This window comes from Balaenoptera acutorostrata, chromosome 5 (assembly GCF_949987535.1).
Source record: "Balaenoptera acutorostrata chromosome 5, mBalAcu1.1, whole genome shotgun sequence".
Classification (NCBI taxonomy): Eukaryota; Metazoa; Chordata; class Mammalia; order Artiodactyla; family Balaenopteridae; genus Balaenoptera; species Balaenoptera acutorostrata.
Window position 1 is genome coordinate 48,101,755 of NC_080068.1, and position 23,911 is coordinate 48,125,665.

General features: G+C 43.1%; 1 protein-coding gene across 7 annotated transcripts in view; it reads right to left on the reverse strand.

The window, feature by feature from the left end:
- Positions 1-4,771: 4,771 nt before the first annotated feature.
- The window catches only part of FRAS1 (Fraser extracellular matrix complex subunit 1), a 457,113-nt gene continuing 437,973 nt past the window's right edge, over positions 4,772-23,911 (reverse strand). For 6 of the 7 annotated variants that reach the window (XM_057546917.1, XM_057546920.1, XM_057546919.1 and 3 more), the window contains 5 exons: positions 20,586-20,702; positions 15,671-15,837; positions 12,606-12,811; positions 10,905-11,051; positions 4,772-8,722 (listed from right to left, as the gene is read on the reverse strand). In XM_057546917.1, the coding sequence (XP_057402900.1) occupies positions 8,129-8,722; positions 10,905-11,051; positions 12,606-12,811; positions 15,671-15,837; positions 20,586-20,702 (1,231 nt within the window). In that variant the 3' untranslated portion in view covers positions 4,772-8,128. Of the gene's footprint in view, positions 8,723-10,904; positions 11,052-12,605; positions 12,812-15,670; positions 15,838-20,585; positions 20,703-20,726; positions 20,833-23,911 lie in introns of those variants that run through there. The other variant, XM_057546921.1, reaches the window with a different exon arrangement.

Here is a 23,911-nt window from a genome sequence, read left to right on the forward strand (position 1 = left end):
TCATGACCCCTGTCAGCTCAGCAGACAGGGAAGACATGCAGACTAAATGGGTGCATGCGCTGAGTGGGTCCCTTCCATTTCTGAAAGTAAATTTTTTGAGCAAAAGAGACAATCTGCTGGTTTACAGCAGCAGCAGGAGGGGGCTAGTGGTTTGGGTATTCTGGCTTCTGTGGTTCAAAACTCTGCACCATATTATGATAGGCATATGTTGTAGGCAGAGTAATGGTCCCCAGAGATGTCCAACAACCCCTGGAATCTGTGAATATGTTACATTACACGGCAAGGGGGAATTGTTGTTGCAGATGGAATTAAGTTTGCTAATCAGCTGAACTTTTTTTTTTCATATTCTTTTCCATATGGTTTATTAAAGGATATTGAATATAGTTCCCTGTGCTGTACAATAGGACCTTGTTGTTTATCCATTCTATATATTATAGTTTGCATCTGCTAATCCCAAACTCCCAATCCATCCCTTCCCCAGTCCCCCTCCCCCTTGGCAACCACAAGTCTATTCTCTGTGTCTGTGAATCTGTTTCTGTTTCATAGATAAGTTCATTTGTGTCATATTTTAGATTCCACATATAAGTCTAATCAGTTGACTTTAACATAAAGAAATTATCCTGGATGATGTGGACCAAATGTAATCACAGGGGTCTTTGAATGGGGAAGAGGCAAGCAGAATCTGAACTAGAGAGATGGTACAATGAGAAAGCTCAACTGGTCATTGCTGGCTTCGAAGATGGGAGCGGGTAATGATCTAAGGAACATAGGTGGTCTCTAGAAACTGGAAAAGGGAAGGAAATGGTTTCTCCCCGGGAGCCTTGAGATGGAATGCAGCCTGTCAACACCTTGAATTTAGCCTAGTAAGACCCATTTTGAACTTCTGACCTGTAGAACTGTAAGATAACATGTTCGTGTTGTTTTAAGCCACTAAATTTGTGGCAATCTGTTGCAGCAGCAAGAGAAAACGAATAGGAACATCTCTGGGCATGACCTACACTGGGTGTTGTTTGCTGCTGCCTTCCAAGCAGTACAGTTAGATCATCCTGTCAGAGCCAAATTTTAATTGAATAATTAAATGGTCTTATTTCAAGTCTACAGACCAGCTTAAATTAGGTGTGATTACCTCTATTTTGCAAATACAGAGAGAGGCTCAGAGGGATTCAGTAACTTCTACAAGTTTTGTCCCACACAACCAGGAAGTAATAAAGCTGGATTTATATCCAGAAGGAAATGAGTAACAGGTGGTGTTTACATGTAGGATTTATTTTAATTATTCCAGGTTCAGCGTTTATCATCTTTGGTTTCAGGATGGCAACTTTAAAATAAAATGCACTGTGTTTATTTGAGGTTTTCTAGTTGTAACAACTGCCCAGTTACCACCATTTAGACTAGAATCATGCTATAGTGTATTTATAAAATTAATACTTTTCCCTCAACAGATGAATTTTCTCAGAAGTAAATGTTAGGTGATAAAATGATAATAATGATAAATGTTAGGATCCCAGAAGCCAGGTTTATAGTCATCCAGAAAAAAAAAAAAAACCCAGAAAAAATTGTTTGATGAAACTTTCACCACTCTGAATACATTGAACCACTTTGTAGTTTTATAAGAAGCTAATTTTCCTATATTACCTTTTCTTTCTGCTAAAAAGAACAATTTGAGAGTCAAATATAAGATTTTAGAGCAAAGTTATTGAGGTATATTTTAAATGTATGGTAAAATGTGAGGGAAAAACTAACAAAAGCAGGTTAAATTGACCAAGCGGTTGTGGATATTATGTTTTCTCTCACAGTTGTGAGCTGAGCCGGCCCAGCATGAGAGAGCCAATTGCTAAATTTTCAGGAGTTTTGCAAGTAAACAGAGCCATTATTAAAAATTATATTAAATAAACACAACTGAATAAGTTATGTTAAAAGCAAAGGTACTCAAACTTTCTAATTCCTTGACATTTTACTGTTATTGATGATCTTGAGGTTATTTATGTTTACTTTATCTGTGTGGTAGAAATGCTCTATAAACTTGTGTTCCTGGGTATCTCTTCCCATCTCCATGTTCAGTGAAATTAGGTTAAATTCTGCCATGGTGAGGGCATATACAACACAAAAGCCAGCAAATGCTTCCAATCAGGCCTTCCCTGATGCCAAAAGCTGGGCGTGAAATATTTATCAGTGTGCCACTGATTATAATAACGGGCAAATTTAGAATTAAGACAGGATTTGAGTTCAAGTGATTATTTCTGATTTATATTAGAAAATTATAATCAAATGACAATGAATTTAAGGACTCTATTATAGTTCTGGCAGAAGAGAAATAGCAAACTAAAAGGGTTTGAATAAATAGTTTAAAAAAGGGAGTCTACGGAAGCATGGGCAGGGTTAAGTCAAAGGAATCCACAGGGGTGATGAAGCCAGAGGACTAGAGACAGGATCAAAGCATGGCTACCTCTAGGTCTGATGGGTGAGGGACGGTGTTGTCACAGCCTCAGGGACAGGGACAGTGGGAGGGGGCTGCCCGACAGGACCTGTGGCCCAGGAGGGATGCAGGCAGTGCCAGAACCACAGCAAGGCAGCGGGGAGGGATAGACACCTTAACTTCTTTCCCATCAGTGTCTCCATTTGGCCAATCTCGACCAAAAGCCAAGGGTGCAAGAAAGCCTCGGAGAAGCAATTTTGGGAAGTCAGTTTCCTGGAGCATAAACAGGGCAGAGAATTGGTGTGAAGGCAAACAGAATAAGCAGCACAGCGACTTTTGTGTGTTACTAGTATAGAGGATTGGTTCATTTTGGAAACATTCCTTTAGTGAGAATGTTGAAGGGAGGCATCTTGAAACCTTTTTTTTTTTTTTTTTTAACAATTTACAGAAACTCTCCCAGTCTGGGATTCTAATAAACTTTTATAATTTGCTGGTCTTGGAGCTTGGTAGCCTTAAACCAAAATGAGCATGGGGATAAAAATTCTGCTAGTTTTTTTAGAGAGAGTTGCACCATGGGTCTATTTTGTTGTATCAATCAAGTGACTGAATTTTTCGGGACGAGCGTTAAATTACAGTTATAGGAGCTTTGGACCATTTTCAAGCAACATCAGTTTGTGCAAAGACTTGAAACTCTGGGATTCATCTGGAACTTTCAAAGAAAATTATCCAGGACAATGACCTACAACTATTTCACCAGGACTGAATGAGGTAGAGAAGGTGAAGAAGTCATTGCTCTTGATTGGCAGATGTGCCCGACATGTTATTGATATTGTCCCTAGGACTTTACCTGGGCCACTAGCTACTCAGTATGCCATTGAAAGGGCTCCTGCTTAGAGCTGTCTCAGGCTCATTTGGGGATAGAATCTTTATTACTCACTGTGGCATCTTAATATTAAGTTGAGCAGTGTAAACTACTGACACTGGACTTTTTTTTTTTAAACACACAAGGTCAGGTGAGTTTTTTTTTTTTTTAAACTTTGGGTTTATTTATTTATTTATTTATTTATGGCTGTGTTGGGTCTTCGTTTCTGTGCGAGGGCTTTCTCTAGTTGTGGCAAGCGGGGGCCACTCTTCATCGCGGTGCGTGGGCCTCTCACTGTCGCGGCCTCTCTTGCTGCGGAGCACAGGCTCCAGACGTGCAGGCTCAGTAATTGTGGCTCACGGGCCTAGTTGCTCCGCGGCATGTGGGATCTTCCCAGACCAGGGCTCGAACCCGTGTCCCCTGCATTGGCAGGCAGATTCTCAACCACTGCGCTACCAGGGAAGCCCTGATACTGGACTATTTTTAACTTATAAAATTAGGAATTTCATGGGGTTGAATCTAGTAGGATATTCTCAATAGTCTCCCTCATCTGTTCTCATTATGTTTCTTCAAAACCCTATTCTGTGAGATATTGCAAAATCTAAATGAGAACTCATTTTCTGCCATTTACCCCCAAGTTTCCTACATTGTATGGCCATGAAATTTCAGGTATCAGGAAGCATTTTCACAGCCAGTCCTAACAATTCATAGATTGGCTCCTGAGACAGCTTCTGCATGGGCCTGAGAGAAATGCATCCCAGGGCTTAGAGCCTGCTGTTAGGCAAGGCACAATCATAGGAAATTGTGAGGAAGTAAAGTTTACACGAAGCCCATGACAGCATCTAAGGAAATCCCAGGTTTGGTTGTGGCATCTTTTCCCCAGATTTCATGAAAAAATCCTTTTTCAAGTCTTGCTGGGTTTGCAAATGTGCCATCAAAAGATGCCAACAGAGCCCTGCTGGCCACTGTCACTGGTTTCCCAGAGGGGACAAAGGCACAGGCTTGCAGAATGCCTGGGCTAAGTTTCATTCTGACTCTGCCATTTTTCCTGCACGAGCCAATAAATTCTTATTTGGAGTTTTGGTCATCTCCAGGGTGAGTCACGGACACTTAACAAATCTTTGTGCCTGTATAAAAGGACATAGCCATTTTCACACTATATCAAGTGTCCTGAGAAGGTTTGATGATTATAAATATAGTGTAACTAATCATCTTATTGTATTGTATTGCATATGGAGATTTTAGTTATTCCTCTTTGTTCTGGGGTTTCAACAGATCGCAAAAGAAGAACTATGATAATGTGGGGATAGGTAATTTATCCTTGATCTTAGCACAAGTAGCGAGTGTCTCGGATGCAACCCCTTCAAAGGGATTTTCTCCAAAAACCTTTGTCTCAAATTTTAGAATGATTTTGCCATCTCAATGGCATTGTCTTACATTAATGAGATGAAGAATCTAATGAGATGAACATAGCAAAAAAACCACAACCAGACTGTCATTTATGAATACAAATTTATATAGTGGCATATGCTATTGGAGACATCAGGAATTCATAACACACAAGTTGGTATTGGAAATACAAAGATCATTTCAGAGTCAAGAAATCAGGTTGACAGCACCACGGATGTTTTACTCAAGTCTGAGCAGGTGTGTAGTATCCAAGAAGAATGAATACCTGTGGGACACCGAGACGGACTATTGTAAAACTGTGCAAAACACATCCCAACGCTCTTTCTGCATCTACCTGTAAGAATCTGTGTGAGTCCGCCAGGAGGCCTGGGGTACAATCTAAGGGCAAAGGTGCAGACTCTTCTATCTTTTAACCTTCACAGCCAGCATGTGATAGCAAATAGCAAGCCCTAAGGGTCTTTTGTTCCTTCTCACCTAAAGACATGGTATAAAAGGTTAGTAAAACACACACAAGGCCTTAGTGAGCAAGTTAGAAAAACCGAAAGGAGAGCTTTGACTGAAGTATAACTGCACATCAATCACCAAGTTCTCTGCTTCCTAGTATGACGTATAAAACATAAAAGAAATGAAAAATTCTGTATCAAAGAAGTAAATCTCAGTTTTACATCTCGGAGCCATTTCTATTTCACAAGTGTGCGTCCACTAGGGAAGGATCAGCGCTCAATAAAGTGTATGTAGTGGGGGATAGAAAGGAAGGGAGGCGGGGATACCCCAAGGGCTTTCCTTTCACGCGGATAACTCACTATCTCACGGTCCTCAGCGACGCTGCTCTTGTCATTCGAGAACAATTCCACGGAGGCTGCTAGGAGCGCTCTGAGATCAGTCTCCACTCCTTCCCGCAATGGCTCTGTTCTGCCATCTGTCTACATTCTGCCCGCCCACGTGCCCTATTTAGTAGGAAGCGAAGGGCAGTGCAAGAAGACTATTCGAGCAAGTGGAAAGTTGCTGCTTCAACGTGCAAGCATTCAGGGACCTAGGAGCAGTGATAAACAACAGGCCAGATCAAAAGTTGCTCGGTGAGCAACTGGCTTCCTGTCCTTGCAGAATTAGCATCAACTTTCTAGGTTGTTCTGGAGAGGATTCCGTGCTCAGCTGATGAGCTCTCCAGCCATGTGACACCAATTCTGGGTGTTCATGAGTCCAATACAGAAGTTCCAGCCCCAACACCCAAGCTGGCCTCGAGTAGCATCTGAGCAGTCAGGAGTCAGGTTCTGGGCTCGCTCACTCCAACTCGTCTTGTCCTGCAAACTTTGTGCTCAGCTCGGAGTTGCTAAGTCAGACTTTCCTCTAAATGTCCTGCTCTGGAGAATGACTCACAGTCTCACCTCCTGCTAATATATTATTACAGCTTTTCTGTTCAGTTCTCCTCAAGCCCACTGCCAGATTCATGCCTATGTCAAGTGGTGCTTCTTTGCTCCAATGAGAAGATTATTTTATAATCCAAGTAGAAGAGATAGTTTTTTTTCCCCTCTACTTACCCCTGTGATATTGCCACCATACTCTCTCTCCTCCCCTCCCTAAACTGATTCCTCTATCATTCACCCATGACACCGTTCATTTGTTTACTGAACAAATATTCCTGGAGCGCTTGTTGTGTACAAGGCACTGCTGGAGAACCCAAGGCATGGCTCACACCCGCCCTTCTCTCAAGGAGCTTGGATTCCGGCTGAGATGCCTAAAACCTTTCACGGTTCATTCTTTCTAGCTTTTAGGACCAAAGTGTTTCCAGCGTAGAATGTTCTCAAAGAGCTAGGGCCATCCTAATACAAATATTACACAATGTGAATGCTCTGTGATTTGCTCAGTGATTACAGTATGCCGTGCATCAGGAAGGGGACGTGTCTTTTACTCCTGAACAATGGAATGGTGCCTCCAGTTCAAAATAACATGACATGCATGCTTATGTTTTTGCCAATACAGCAGAAACAAAACTGAAACACAAATGCAAGCGGTGTGCACACTACGTACAACATCATCAAGCTGCTATTTGAACACTAAATCATTTTAAAGCCATGTGTTCATGGCCTTGTCATGTGCTGATATGATAAAATAAGTGCCTGAGCTACCAAAACAAGAACCCCCAAAAGAGAAATCCCTGAAACACTCTACCAGGAACGGTGCCTTTATCTGCTGTACTAGTACTTTATCTGCTGTACCAGTACTTTAGCTGCTGGGAGTACTAGTACTTTTCTACTGTGAGTACCAGTACTTTATCTGCTGGGAGTACCAGTACTTTTCTACTGTGAGTACTAGTACTTTTCTACTGTGAGTACTAGTACTTTTCTGCTATGACTACTAGTTGGCATCCATTAACTCTGATTTCGCTCTGGCCTGAGCTTTCTCCTAATTTGCTTTATTCAAATGAATCTCTGACTTTTCTGCAACCCTAACCAAATAAAAACCCCACAGCTAGCAAAGCACACGGCTTGTCTGTTATTGGACTGGGAAAAGCCTGGGGTAGCAGGAACTGTGGTAGGTGTTTCAAGCATCCACAGCAATGCTGAATAAAAAGGCCACAGTGCAGCAATCTTGCCTGGTGGCATCCTTTGTCAGGCAGGATGTCTGGATGTGTCCTGGCTGCAGTGTAAACCAGCCGGGCACAAGGACATCCCCCTGGGCCTAGGGTGCAGGGCATCACCGATGTTCTCTGAGGCGCCTGCCAGGCCCCTCCTTTCCCCAGGTTTCAGTCCCCCCCCCCCCCACCATAAGGAGGGTTCCGCTGTGCCTGATGCCTGACAGGCGAGGCCGAGGTTTCTCCCTTGAGTTGTGGAGAAATGCTCGGGTCCAGGGCACTTTGAACTCCCAGGTGAAAAGGGCTGGTGATGCAAGGTACAATCAGAAGCCATGGAGGGCAGGTTGTCAAGTGGACACATAAGCAGGCACACAGGTGCCGATTAGCAGAATTCTGAGCAGAACCTGGGCGCCAGCAACGTGAACTCCGCTGTGCAGAGGCCCAGGAAAATCTCAAGCAGCAGGGAGCTGGAGTGGGGGGAGGAGACCGAAGGCCCTGCATCCCTGTCTCTCTCCCTCTGAGACCTGCCTGGTACACCCCCAGCCCTCTGAGCTCCACCAGCTGTGGAGCTCACTCCTGTCCTAACACCAGACACTGGCTTTCTGAGATCAGCCTTACACAAGGAACAATTTGTTGCTGCTGACACGGTTAATGGGATCCATGGAAAGAACTACTTCCATCCTCTGGGGTCTCAGTGGTTCTTTGTTTAATGAGGTAGCTCAGCTGTGAGTTGATGCATGTGATGTGTGCCTCCGCCACTCAAAGCTATAGTTTTCCCTTTTCAATCGGCAAGATTATAAAAATACCAGTATTTCCCCCCGTTTTATAGAAATGATTTTAGAAAAAAAGTACTCATGGATCTCCTCCATTAAACTTCTGTTCCGTCTTGCAAATTGTTGTGAACTCTGACTTCCAGATTCAATTTTTTTACTTTAGCACCTTTGAACACATAAGCGCCCTCGGTTTCGCCGAGTACGTTGACATTCCGCACGGTGCAGTACTGTCTGTCCACGTTCTTCTCCACCCTGTCTGGGCCCCTCTTGGGCACATCCACCTTGGTATTCAGAGGGTATTCCTCCAAAATGTCCCCTGTGGGCGGCTTCTTCCTCTGTTTCTGGCATTTCCTGGTGATGAAACAAGCCACCAAAAACACCAGAAGTAGGAGCATGATGGCAGCAAGGGCGCTGCTGATAGACGCCCCGGTTTGGGATAGAGAAGCAGCTACAGCTGGCTCTTCCATCTCCAGATTCAGGGACTTCATATTGGTGCCATTCTTGACTTGGTCCCCTTCATTGTCATAGATGAGGGATTCGTCAAGGGTCAGCCAGCCACTGGGGTCCACCAGGTCCCTTCGGTTGCGCCTCAGAGGGGCTGTGAGAGAGCGCTGGACCCTGGGACCTGAGATGGTGTCAGGTCCAATGATGTAGATCACCTGGAGATACCACTGGTGTCCGGCTTCCACCTGCAGGAGGAGGAGATGGCAAGACAAAGCGAACATGTCATTGCTGCCCACAGACCACCCCTGAGGAAAGGCAATGGAAAGACAACTGCCCACCACAAGCCCCAACAGATAAACGGCTTCAAGAAAAGCATTAGCCACACCAGCGTTCAAAGCAGCATTACTTACAGTAGCCAAGATATGGAAACAACCTAAATGTCCATCAATAGATGAATGGAGGGGCTTCCCTGGTGGCGCAGTGGTTGAGAATCTGCCTGCCAATGCAGGGGACACGGGTTCGAGCCCTGGTCTGGGAAGATCCCACATGCTGTGGAGCAACTGGGCCCATGAGCCACAATTACTAAGCCTGTGCGTCTGGAGCCTGTGCTCCGCAACAAGAGAGGCCGCGATAGTGAGAGGCCCGCGCACCGCGATGAAGAGTGGCCCCCGCTCGCCGCAACTAGAGAAAGCCCTCGCACAGAAACGAAGACCCAACACAGCCATAAATAAAATAAATAAATAAAAATTTTAAAAAAATAGATGAATGGAAAAAGAAGATGTGGGGGGTGTGTGTGTGTATATATATATATACTATGCAGCCATAAAAAAGAATCTTGCCATTTGTGACAACATGGATAGACCTAGAAAGCATTACGCTAAGTTGAATAAGTTAGACAGAGAAAGACTAATACCATATGATTTCACTTATTTGTGGAATCTGAAAAACAAAACAAACAAACAAAACAAAATGAAAACAGTCTCATAGATGCAGAGAACAAATGGGTAGTCGCCAGAGGGAGGAGGGTGTGGGGCGCACTGTGATATGTGAAGGGGCTTAAGAGGTACAAACCTCCAGTTATCAAATAAATAAGCCAGGGGATGTAATACACAGCATACGGAATATGGCCAATAATACTGTAACAGCTTTGTATGGGGACAGATGGTTACTAGACTTATCACATCGATCATTTCATAACGTATGCAAATGTCAAATCACTGCAAGTAATTCTTGCCACTGGAGTCCACCTGAAACGAACATAATATGGTACATCAAATGTGTTTCAATTAAAACAAAGAAAGGAAACTGATCCACTAAAGAATCTCTTGCTTTTAAAGTCATGGAATAAATCAGACCATAACTGGCACCCTTTAAGAAAAATGTTGAGGTAAGACTATGCATGGTGCATTTAAGGATTAGTAAATATGCCACTGTAACTGTAGCAGGATAAATAAAGGTTTTGATGAAGTAAAAAAAAAAAAAAAAAGAAAAAGGAAAAAAAAAAGAAAAGCATTAGCCATGGTTGGTGTCTGTGAATAGAGAACTGAACCAAATATTTTGGGGTCCTGTTTTATTTCCACATTAAGGTGATCTTGAGTCAGATATTCACATTTTTTTTCAGTTTCACTACCTGTGCATGGAAGAGCCCTAAGAATTTATCTTTCAGGGTTTCTTTAGCTAAGTCATCACTTATGATGTGTTGGCCTTTATTGATAGCAGTGGAGTAATAGTATTAATAATCACATTTATTCCCAGTACCTTTTATTGTTTTCTATGCCAATTTACTATTTATTGATGAAGTTTAGCTAAAATAGAGTCATTCAACAAATATTCACTAAACACCTACTCTGTGCATAATACACAGATACTTGACAAAAATCTGCTAAATCTTAACACTTCTTGGATCCTCCCCTGAGTTATGTCATCAAGTATTTTATTTCCCTCTCATCTGCCCCCATGGAAACCCTCCATGATTTTGAAATAACTTCTGAAGAGTGATAATAGTTCTGAAATCCAAGGTCATGGCTTACTATTTGGAGACAGAGAAGAGTGGAATTTGATCTTGGAAGTTTACGTTTATTACTGGGACTTCGAGTATTTTTGCTTATCAAATACTAGTAATTCTTGCCATTCTAAATTACTGAATTGTATTTATGAGTTTGTTAAATATTTCCACATGCCTGTGAAAATCAGCTGGTGCAGCAAAGAGCCATGACAAGTGACTATATGCAAATTAAAGAATTTTATTGGTCTATTGGATAGACAGTAAAGTTTTGGATGAATGTTGAGCTTAACAACAATTAAAAAAGACCTGCCAGTAAGAATGCTATAAAAAGAAACTGACATCAAAGAGATGATGTCATCCTCCTTTTTGTAACCTTTAAAGTGACCTTGATCCTGTGCTTCTATTCTTCTCACCACACTCACCTTATAGAGTGCGTCCACCTTCAGAGTAAATCCATCCACGCCTGGCATGCTACTGACCACGTGGAAATCAGGCAACTCAGAAGCAAAGTGGGCTTCAAAGGGCACGTCGTGGAAGTACTTGTCCGTTACCTCTGGCTGACTGCGGTCCTAGGATTTCAGAAAAAAGAAACGCAAGATTTAGAAAGACGGAACCACTGAACTGGCAGGTGGCAGTCACTGGGAGGAGAAAGTACTCTCCACTCCTCCTTCGGTTCGGGTCAGGAGGGTACATGTTACAGGAGCCCTCTCCTTAAGTTGACCGCTGCCTCTGGGCACCGACTGCCCTCTTCAAGGGAGGACACTTGGTGGCCTCTGTGACCTCAAAACCCAATGGGTGGGCTTCCCTGGTGGCGCAGTGGTTGAGAATCTGTCTGCCAATGCAGGGGACACGGGTTCGAGCCCTGGTCTGGGAAGATCCCACATGCCGCGGAGCAGCTAGGCCCGTGAGCCACAACTACTGAGCCTGCGCGTCTGGAGCCTGTGCTCCGCAACAAGAGAGGCCGCGATAGTGAGAGGCCCGCGCACCGCGATGAAGAGTGGCCGCCGCTTGCCGCAACTAGAGAAAGCCCTCGCACAGAAATGAAGACCCAACACAGCCAAAAATAAATAAATAAAAATTTAAAAAAAAAAGCATAAAGATTATTAAAAAAAAAACCAAAAAAACCCAATGGGTGAGAGAGCCTATACCAACAATTCTCAAGCTATTTGGTCTCAGAACATAAAAATTAAGGACACCCCCCCCAAAGCTTTCATCTTATGTGATTGATATCTATCAATATTTACTGTATTAAAATTAACACTGTAATTATGTTACAATTAACAATTTTTTAAAAAATGAAAAAATGTATTTACTAATTCATTTTAAAATAGAAATGAGAAACTCACTACATGTTAACATAAGTAACATATTTTTTAGTGAAAATGTCTGTATTCACACCCACTTCCCAAAAAGAGAGCTGGCACTGTTTTACATTTTTGCAAATCTCTGTTAAAGAACTAGATTCTCACAATTGCTTCTGTATTCAATCTGTTGTGACATGTTGTTTTGGCTGAAGTATATGAAGAATCTGGCCTCACATAAGCTATGTAGTTGGAAGACAGAGAAATGTTTGAATAACTTTTTCAGATAATTATGGATATTCTTTTTTGATACTAAATCAAAACTCAACAAGTGGTATTTTCTCTAAAGATTAGTCACAATGTGGAATCTGACTCCATATCAATAAAACCTTCGTACTCTCGGCACTCATGAGGGACTGAGTAAGAAAAAGGCAAGCATCATCATATCATTATGAAAGTAGTTTTGACCTTGTGGACGCCCTGAAAGAATATTGGGGATGTTCAGGGGTGTCTGGGACACACTTTGAGAAACACTGGCTTAGACTTTCCTCTTCCTAGAACATCAGTAACAGCTTGTCTTGTTACCCACCAAACCTTCACATTTGGTAATATGTATCGAGTTAGCCAAAAGATCGTTCAGGTTCTTTCATAAGATCGAACGAACTTTTTGGCCAACTCAATACTAACATTAAGCAGATAGAAGTAACAACAACAATATCTGTAGAAAACCATCAAGAGTGGGGTTCTATCTGCTTCAGGCAAAACCAATGGCCGAGGAAATCTACTCGTGTGTCAGCCCTTTAACACCAACAGTTAGCATACCAGCAGCAGGAATCTGTGTTTTAGGTGTTTGTTTGGCTGAATGCATCCATACTGTGGCCCTTCATTGTAGATTGTCCCCGTGGGATCAAAGAAAGGCACGTAGCCATCCTTGCCAGTACAAAGATAGACCTTCTCCAGCTGGAGTTTGTAAGCAGAATTAAGGTTTTGTTCTGGATTCCAAAGTACTCGGCCATAAAGGATTTGACCTGCAAAGATTGCAAGGCATTAATTAGGTCAGACTTTAAGATTAAAGAGAAAAAAAGTGTCAAGGATAGGAAGGATTTAACATGCTCCTATAGAGTCAAAAGTACCTTTCTATGAAGAGCTATGGGGTCCATGTGCCCCTAAAATACACATTCATTCATGTATAGCTTCTTTTAATCAGTAAATATTACTTAAGTATTTAGGGTAGGGCAAGCACTCTGTTATGTGCAGGGGATACGAAGGTGAGTGAGACACAGATGAGAGGGCAGAAATAAAAGCAAAGCAATTGCTAATAATAGCTGACATTTATCGAACTCATACCATTTGCTAGGTACTGTACTAAGTCCTTCCCATGGAAGAACTCATGTAGTGCTCACGATTTTACAGATGAGGAAATTGAGTGGTTATGTGACTTGTTCAAGGTCACAAAGTTAGTAAGTGGTGAGGGTGAGATTCAAAGTGCTTTTTCTCGAAAAACCCACACTATTAACTTCCACACGATACTGTTGCGTACAACAGAGGAAGGCACGTAACATCAAATGAGCACATAGCTGAGCACAAAAATCTGCCTGAGGAAAGGTATGGAAGGATTTAAAGAAGAGATGACATTGGGCAGTATCCTGAACGATGAGTAGGCATTTGTCAGAGCATTTGAGGCGGGTGGGAGAGGCTGGGGAGAGCAATCTAGGCAAAAGCAAGTCCATGTACAAAATACGGAATGCTGGAAAGGTATCAGCCCCGGTGTAGGTACTTTTCCTTAGTTCCTGCTAGGGCATCAAGTTCTTTACCTACAGTATCTTATTTAATCCTCCCAAGAGCCTAAGAGATAGGTTCAATTATTATCCCCATTTTAAATAACTTGTCCAGCGTTTCATATCTGTGACACGTGGGGAGGAGGATTTGAGCACAAATTCGTCTGGCTGCAGATGTTCATCCCGAGCACTTACTATGGCACTGGGTAGGCCAGTGATTGGGGTGGAGGGTGCTGGGAGCACTCTGGCAGGAGAGACTCCCGGGAAGGTTGATTAATGGTGTGAGGATTCTGGACTTGAGTATAGGAGTAATAGGGAACGCCGGAAGGTTTTAAACGGGGGCTTAATGTCAACGCACCTGGGCTTTAGAAACATGGAGAATGAAGACAAAGAGACCAGAATCATAGGTAGGGAGTTATTTTAACGCTCTAGCAAGAAAAAGGTATCCAAAATACAGCAGTGAGGCAAGGGGATGCATTCAAGAAGTGTCTAGGAGTTGGAACCATTCATCTTACGATAGATGGGCTACAGGAGGCAAGGCAGAAGCAGAGGCTAGCCCTGAGGTCTTTGGCTGGGCCACCTGCAGTATGGCAATGCAGTCAGTGGGGCAGTGGATGTGAGAGGAACATGTCTGGGGGGAGATAAGTCCAGTTCTAGACGTCTCTAGGTGTCTGAACGACATCCGCTTGGAGAGGTTTGGCAGTTCGGGTCCGCATGTGGAAGCTCAGGAGGGACCAGGGACAAGGTTAATTTTTGTGGGATGGTTGTGGAGTAGTAGGAGCTTAGGAAGAGTTCAGGGTAAAGGGATGAGGCAAGCCATGGGGAGACCGGAGTAGCACTGAAGTGAGAACAGAAGTGAGAGTCAACCATGGAACATGGAGACAGCAACACGGACGGGGCAGAGGACGGAGACCCAAGGCCGGAGAGGGAGAAGTGGTCAGAGAGGTAAGATGGTGTCAACTGAGGCTGGTGCAAAGGAAACCAAACAGGAAAAAGGTGTCAAAATCCATAGGTTTCGTGTCATGGACAGGAGAGGATTCTGAGCCGTGGTGGGACAAACCCGACCTGCAGCAGACGGATGGACGGACGAGTGACTGGAAAGAACAGCCATGAGGACAGTGTGTGCTCACCACTCCTTCAGGAAGCTTCTCAGAGAAAAGAAAAGGAGAACATGGGCTGAAGTTTGAGGGAGAGGTAGGGATGAGAGGTTTTCTTTTTCTCTTACGGGATGTGTTTTTAGGATGAGAGAAAAAAACACAGATGTGAGCAGAAGATTAAAAGTAAGAGAAATGCAGAAGAGATAACAGAGAAAAGGCAGAAGATTGATTCATTTATTATTAATTCATTCAACAAATATTTATTGAGCACCTTGGCATTGGTGGTATGGCGTGCAAATTTGGCATTTGATCACAATCTCTGTTCTAATGGAACTTACAGTCTAGTGGTAGAGATAGGCAATAAATAAGGAAAGAAATATATATATTATAATATTAAAAATTGTGATAAGTACTATAAAAAATGAACAGCATTCTGTGAAAGTGACAAATATGAAGGCTTATATTAGATTGAGTGGTGCAACCAAGGCAAGTCTCTATGGGGAGGTTAACATTTAGATAGAGACCCAAAGGAGAAGAAAGTCAAGGGAACCATGTTTGGGACAGGGAGGGGACAGAGGAACCATTTCAAGTAGAGAAAGCATGCTGGAGAGGACATGTATGTTTGGCATAGATTTGAGGCTGGCATGCAGTGGGGTCATACTGCAGTCTCTCTGAGGAACTGAGAGATGAAGCAGTTTACCCAAAGTCAGACAACGGGTTAGAATCTGGTTGGAAACCCCAGTGTTCTTACTACTCAGACCAGTGCTTTTCCACAGTATCTCACTGCTGATCATTATCGCACCAAGAATGTGAGCTTATTTTGAAATAGCTTGAAGGAAGAATATGGGTCTGTTCCTTGACTAAACCTTGGCTGCCCTGGAACCAACGCTGGGGGACTCTTCCCTGGAGAGTTGACTGAAAGCCAATGAGCAGAGATGCTAGTCCAACGACCTATCTGAAAGCTTCTCAAGTCCAGCGGAGTCTCTGTCTGCGGGTGAAGGGAATGACTTACCTTTGGAGAAGGCCCCTTTGTAATCCATTTCCGCCAGTGACATATCAGATGTGTTGGGGTCCATCAGGAACACCTTCTCATTGTTGCAGAGCTGAAATTCAGTATTGAGCGAGTACACAACAGGGACGGGGCGGTTGGTCTGCTGGAATGCAATGGGTATCAGGAATCTAAATGTGGGAAAAACAAGAGCTTCTTGAGAGCAGGGTCGACTTTGCATTTGCCATTTGAGCTGCCCTCCCTTTCCCACCCTTCTCAGGATTGTGAACAGTACTTTGTTGTAGGTGCTACATATTTACTGAATAAAGAGATGCCTGCAGGCGAGAGTCTTTATTTAGTTCAGGTCCTTATGAGGTTCATCGGCTCTTTGGAGCAGGAATAATCTAATTGGTCTTGAGACTCTACAACACTCTTTGCTTTTCCTGGCCCTCTCATTCTGGAAAGCCCTGAGGGCCGATTTGAGATTAGCGGTAATGAATTTAAAGTTTCCTGACTTTGGCCTTGCTGGACCTTCTGCTGGAACACTCCTTCTTCCTCTGCCACCGTCCTTTGCCTAGTGAACTCTTATTCTTCAGACCTCAACTCAAGTACCACTTTCTCTAGGAAGTTTACCCTCTTTTTCTTCCCTCCCAGGCTGGGTCAGATCCCTTATCATTTGTTCTCATCACACTGTGCACTTTTCTTTCATAGTACTTACTGTGGTTTGCTGTTCTCTTTAAATGTGTGATCAAAGTCTGCTTCACCCATTATGGGTTCCAGAGCGTCATAATCCACACCTATCTGCTCACCATTGTACCTGCCATGCTGGCCAAGCTCCTAACACATATGTTTGTTAAAGAATAATGCACAAGTGATAATTTGAATGCTTTATTCTTCCAATCAAGTCCATCTGATCATTCCCTACTTTTAACTGAAGCTGCTCCAGGGGATAGATTTGAGAGGGCTGAGGTGTAGGAGGAACTTGGGGTGTAGGAGAAACCCACACAAACCAAGGCTGACCATGCTTCAACAGCTTTGATATAACCATTAATTTTACCAAGAGTTCATTTAGCTGACTCAGGGAAATAGGTTTTTCTTGTTGATGTTGGTATTTATTACCAGAACCCACACAGTTCCAGGACGTAAGACACTTGATAAATACTTATTGATTAAAGAGAATGAATAAAGGACTTGAGATGATGATAATGATGATTTATAAGGTTATATGTATGACAGACTCACAAAAATAGGCATAATAGGAGACACAATTCTTTTGAATTAAGTCTGAATTTCCAGTCAGGCTTCATTATTTGCTGTGTTGTAGTTCTACTGCATCCATACGGAGCCATATTGAAAGATATGGAGATGATCAAAAGCAAAATTAGGTCCAAGGGGGAAAGTCACCCTGGGAATAACAGGGAACCCACAGGTAAGGATGTCCCTGAATATCAACCCTGAGGCCTCAGTACACTCCAACAATACTCTTCACCCTGCAGACTTCCACACCCACACAGCACTGGGACTGGAGAAGGGGTTAATGCCTTTTTTGTTCCTTTTTGCCATTTCAAACCTTTGTTCCTCTCTCCTCTTAAAAAAAAAAAAAAAAATCCAGCACCTACCCTGGAGAAACTCTTCTCACACATGTAACTAAGAGACACATAGAGTATTGTTTGTAATAGAGAGGATCTGGGATTATAAGCCAAATAGCGTGGTCAAATAAATTGTGGACTCTTCCTATGAAGATGACTTTAATGCAGTGAAAAACAAACTGCAGCTACATGGATCAACATACATGTTGATTTCACTTATGAATCAACAAGTGATACACTGAGGGGAAAAAAAAGCTGCAGAGAGAATTCACGCAGTATGAAATTTTTATATAAAGTTCAAAAACATGCAAAACCATGTAGAAGTAAATATGAGGTGAACCAAAAATCAAAACAAGGGGTGATAAGTACAAATATCATGCTAGTGGTTACCTTAGTGGAGAGTTGGGGAGAGTACAGCTGAAAGGGGCACTGAAGGTGTTTAAATGGTAGCGGTAATGTTCTATTTCTTTTTTTTTCTTTGACTCCCAGTTTCATTAGTTATAAAATGGAGATAACAGTACCAATTTGTGGGGGGTCATTGTAATGCAGATTGAATGTTAAGAACTTAGTACAGAGTAAGCACATAGTCTGCACTCCATACACGGTCACTAACAACAGTGGTAGTTATTATATTCACTTATCATCAGTATCATAGCCCAAGGGATACCCAATTCATTGCAGCTAGGTAATGTTCTTGAGGTTTTATATATCCACGATATATGGTCTTCTGGGTATCTAAAATATTTCGTAATTTAAAAAATTTATTACGTGAATAAAAATTCCCCAGCAATTCTCTCCAGACGATTTGCCCTCTATTCTTCCTTTCTGCAATCAACTGCCATTTTCCTGGTCACCATCCTTCCCACATTTGGCTGACTACGGGCTCTCCAGCATTGCTCCTGCCCTCAGTCTCCGTGATTTCAACATCTGCACGGATGAACCTTCTACTCCCCCAGCCTCTCGGTTCCTTGATGTCTTCACTTCCAAAGAGCGAGTTCTCCTCCCCACTGCAGCCAACTACCCTCCACCAGCACACTAGGCACCTCCTCCAAAAAAACTCATTTTCAAACACTTCACTCTCTAACTACCACCTCCTATCTTCCCAGCTCACCTCTTCTTTTAATCTCACTCATTAATTCTCCAACCACACCAGACCCTCAGTGACCATGTTTACCAGGATGCAGAGGACCTGGAACACTAATATGCTCATGGTGGGAATGTACACACACAGTTACACATTTATAAATACTGGGAAACGGTGTGACACTTTTTCAAGAAGTTAAACATACATCTGCCTTAGGATCTGGCCACTCCATTCCTAGGTATTTACACAAGAAAACAGAAACCATGTGTCCACATAAAGGCTTGTCTATGTATGTTCATAGCAGCTTTATTTATAATAGCCCAAACTGGAAACAACCCAAATGTCCATCAACTGACCGATTTGATAAACAAATTTAGTGTGTCCATACCATGGAATACAACTCAGCAATAACAGGAACAAACTACTGATATACACAACAATATGAATGAGTCAAAATAATCGTGTTGAACAAAAGCAGTTAGAGAGAAAGAATGCTGTGTGATGCCATGTATATAAATTAGCAGAAAATGCAAAGTAATCTGTAGTGACACAAAGATCAGTGGACACCTGGAGGGGAGGGGTGGGCTGGGGTGAGATGGGAGGGAGGGATAACAAAGGGCCATGAGGAAACCTTTGAAGGAAACAGATATATTCCCTATCTTAATTGTGGTGGTTTCACGAGTGTACACGTATGTCAAAATTGATCAAATTGTATATACTTTAAATGTGTGCTATTCATCTTACATCAATAATATTAAAAGCAATTCAATGGGGCCCTCAGCACTGCCAATCTGCTGCCAACTATAACCCTACCGTGCTTACTTTCCCACTTTCTGAGGCGGCTCTGTTTCACTTCCTCCTCTCTTCTCAAAGCTCATTGTTGCTCACTTCCAGCTAGTGCTTTTGCCTTCCTCTTTCAGTGGATGAGCTCTCTGTGCTTCTGGCTAAGGCCGGCCCTTCCCCTCATGTCCCAGGTCTATCCCCTGCCCTACTCAAGGACTTGGCTCTGCGGATCTTCCCTCTTCACCCTGCATTGTCACATTTCCCCTAACAGACCAATAGGGTTATTCCCACCAGCATACAAACATCCTGAAATATTTTGCACCCTAGAACACAAACAAATTAAACCTCCTTTGACCTGTCACCTGTTTCCCGCTAATGCCCCTCTATCTGACATCCATTATAATAAAATTCCTTAAGCATTGTTGTTCCCTCTTGTCTCCACATTCTTGCCTCCCTCTCTTGAACCCACTCCAATCAGGCTTCATCCCCCTCAGTCCACTGAACCTGCCCTTTGTCAAGATCATCAACCACTTCCCCATTGCCAAATCCAATGGCCACGTCTCAGACTATTAGTTTGAAAGTCGCATTCCAAACTATCTTCTCTTAATGATAATGTCAGATTCTGTCTTCAGCGTCTTTCCTCTAAAATGTTTTCTATTCACTTTGCTCAGCTCCTAGAAAGGTGGCACTAGACTATACACTGCCTGAGAGCAGAGGTGACTTTTAATCCTCTCCTCTAGTCTCCATGCCGAGGCCAGAGCCAAGTGCACGATAAGAGCTGAATAAATACTGGCTGAATGAGTGAACATTGGCACAACATGGACAGTCTCAGGTCAGAGATGGGGATGGGCTGATGGACAGCTGATTCTTGTTATCCGCAGTAGTTACATTCTATAACGTTGCATTGAACACTGAATGAATGAACAGTGAACCATTTGCTCCTGAGGGAAATACAGGGTCGAGTTCCTGCAGCCTCTGGTCACAACATTTTTAACCAGTGATCAATACCTAACCCTGTTTTATGCATGTTTCTGTTTAAAGACACCTTATTTGATATACATTGTTGATTCATTCACATAGAACTCATGGCAACAGCACTGAAATTCATGCTTGAATGAAGCTTATCTAACAATCCATCTAGCTCATCACCACCTTCTTGTACTTAGGAAACTAGACAGCACTTCGGCACTATGCTGCGGAGCTATTTTAAACAGCAAAACCACCCACACAAAGCACAAAAATTCGAAAAACATGGCACTAAACAGACCGTAAAAAGAACACTTGTTTACAGTATGAGAAGGCAGAGTGTTGTCTTGCTCGGATCTGAGCTGGGAATGTGGGTCAGACGACTCGCTATTTCGCCACTCTGAATGTCAAGGAATGATCGGAATGGCACTATGAAAACTGGTTTTGAGGTTAAATACAAATAAATGTTAGCGAGTAGGTAAGTGTGCAATAGTGAGGCTCAACTGTCTTTCCCTACCTTTCTGGGGCGTGTGCAGTGCAGGCCAAAGGCTTTTCTCCTGGGTCCACCCAAGGCTGAGTGGGCTGCACAGTGCAAGGGATCAGGTAGATGGTGTACTCCCCGGAGTAGTCCTTCCTGGAAACACGCAGGCAGACTGTCGTTAGAGGCACCAATTTATAGATTATTTACTTACCCACAAACACACTTCATTAAACGGCTTTCGGATGATATTCGTGTTCAGCTTCCGACCAAGAACTTTATGAGTCTGCAAACACAAGTTTCAGGAATTCATCACTGATTGTTTTAACCTTTAGAGTACTATCCAGAGGTGTTAAGTAGAGCTCCTTTCACTCAGTCAAGTCCTTTTCATGAGAAATGCTGAGAAAGGCACACTGTTGACAGAAATCTGAAAGGCTCCGGGGAAGGCAAAACAGAACTAGATTTCCTTCAGATTCCCATGAAACTTACTTGACAATTTCTGTTTAGTGTTTCTTGTTGACTGACACCCTGTTACACATTCTCCGCTACAAAAGCTTTTATTTATTGAGAGGTGACCGTGTTGTCTGCTGCTGCTCTGATTGAACAGGTGGCAAAGGCCTCAGGGTTAAAGGACCCCATGCCAAAGAACGCCCCACCCCCATTCATTAGCACTCAGTTTCAAGGCTTCGCTCCCAAACTCTACAGCTTCATCCCTTTAAACGAAGTTGAAGAACAAAATCACTCCTCCTCGGAGATGACTTGCTGGGAATTTCCATGTTTATGGTGGGACTCTGTAGGTCATGAACCTGAAAGCGTGGAGCCTTTGTACCCTCACCTACTTCACTTCCCACACTTGTCATCGGTAGCAGCCCAGCCCTGGCAGTCTGCCTGGAAGGCAGCCAGACAGCCAGAAGCTTCAGGAAGATTCTTCAAGGGCCCTGGGAGGCTGCCATCCATTGAATGAGGTGCTCAGGGCCGTGAATCCTAATTCTAACTATCGTGATTGTGAACAGTTCTCACATCCTCTGTGTTCATCCTTTGACCATTTCTTTTGTATTATTTGTATCTGTTTATTAGTAAAGTGATAGCAAAGATTTGGTAAACATAAATAAACAAGTACATAAAATTTTTTAGGACACAGCCTGTGTTCAGTTTAGTGGAATGGCACAGGCTGGAAACGGGAAGATAGTCTAACCCTACTCTTGCTTTGCCTCTGCCACGGTTGTATGATTTTAGACAAACCTGGCGAACTTTCAGGGCTTAGTTTCTAAACCCCTTCATGCCCCAAAAGCTTGTGTGTCTGTATGTCTGTAGTTTTCTCACATGATCCTTATCTTTCTCCAAAGCTTGGACCAGCAGGAAATGAGATCTTGTATACTATCTTTGAATTACACAAAAATTGACCTGTATAACGTGAATACTAACTCTTAATTAATAGAAATAGTTAATCAGGCAGAAGTGCCCATGCCTGACCCTTGCTTTCCAAAAGTCAGGCCAGATCCTGTTGTTCCTCCCCTCAAACCCTGCAGTGGCTCCTGTTACACTAGAGTGAAAGACAAAGTCCGCACACTGGCCTAGAAGGTTCCACGGAGGCCCGACACCCAACTCCTTCCTGTGTATTACCCTCCTCCTCATTCACTCCACTCCAGCCACGCCAGCCTCCTTGCTGTTCCCTGAGCATGCCAGGATTCTGACACCCCAGGAAATTCGCCAGGAACCCCTTCCCCGGTACTCTGCATAGTTAACTCTAGCACCACCTTCAAGTCTTTGCTCGAATGTTCCTTCTTAATGAGGCCTACTCTGAACATCCTAACCAACACTACAATGTCCCTCCACTCCTGATTCCCCTTACCCTGCTCACGACCTTTTATTTTTCCATAGCACTCATCACCTTCTAACATGTGATACTATACTCATTCATCATGTCCACTGCTGTGTGCAGAGATCTTTATTTGGTCCACTGATGTATTCCAAGTGCCCAGAACCTTCCCTGACACATAGTAAAAGCTCAATAAATATTTGTTGAACACATGAATGCAGGACAAATGGCATGGTCTCCCCAGGCTGCAGTCCTATGTTTTCCCATCCCTAAGTATGAGTTAGGTCGACTTCCTGACTATCCCTGCAAATACGCCAAACACAGTCCTAGATGCAGGTTTTTAATCCTGTAGTTCTTCTCCCCTCCTTTCTGAAAACTAGACATTTCCCACCAGTTGCCCTGCCTCCCCCAGAAGCCTTGGACAGCTCTCTAGCCCGTGCCGGGCCTGAGCTCCCCTCGCTGAGCAGCTGTGGTCAGGGCTCTGCACGGCTCCCAGCGCACACAGCACAGAACACTTGGTGTTGTCTGTCACTTTGCCATTTATCTATGGATTTTACCTCCTTAGCTCAAATGTTAGCTACTAAAGGATGTTTATTCAGGACTGACCATGTGCTAAAACCTGCAGTTCTGGGGCTTCTAGATCAAGCAGGCATGCCTTTTACCCTTGGGAAGCTCACAATCTAGTGGAAATGGGACTCAGAGCATTATAAATATATTGAGCTGTGTTACAGTAGAAGCTGGAACAATGTGTGAACAAGGAGGAGCTTCTAGCACTGTATGGGAAGTCAGGGAAGGTGTCACAGAGGGGTCAGCATTTTAGCTGGAGCTCAGAGGACTTTGAGATTTGCCAGAGGAAAAGAGCAGGAAGGACAGGGGAATTGCAAAGGTACAGAGGTATGGATGAGCTGGTGGATTCAGGGGCTGGGGCGATGTTTAATGTGGTTAGAAGGCTGGGTTTGAGGTGAGGCTAGAGGGGAGGATGTGTGTCTCGCTCAAAGAGCTGGACTTCATTTGGTAAGCGGTGGGGAGTCAGCGGTGGATTTAAAGAGGACCTTTTCTCTGCCTATAAATTGGGACAAGTACATGCACAGTCTCATGAGGTTCTAGGAAACACAGCCCTTAATGATTATTTTATTATATATTGATTTCAAAGGAATCAGTATACACAAAAAATACTTGATATAAGACCAAACATTTGTAACTAAAAAAATCTTTCTGAAAATCATTCTTAAGACAATTTGCCGCTTCTTAACTGTAAAGAATAAGGTTTTCATGCGAAATATGGTTCTAATTTCGTGATCTATAAAACGGGGCTAACAATATTTACAATAGACTCCATTATCCTTTTCATGGTAAAAGTTTTCATTTTGTTTGCCCTATTCTCCCGTTTTACAAATGGGATGTTTTACTGTATTTATCCAATCCTCGTTCTACCTCCATATTGGGTGTGGGAGAGGACTAAATCTTGCTATTTATTTTATAGGACACTGGACCATAAGGTGTGACATCTGGACCTGATAACCAGAGATCCTGGATTTTGCACTGG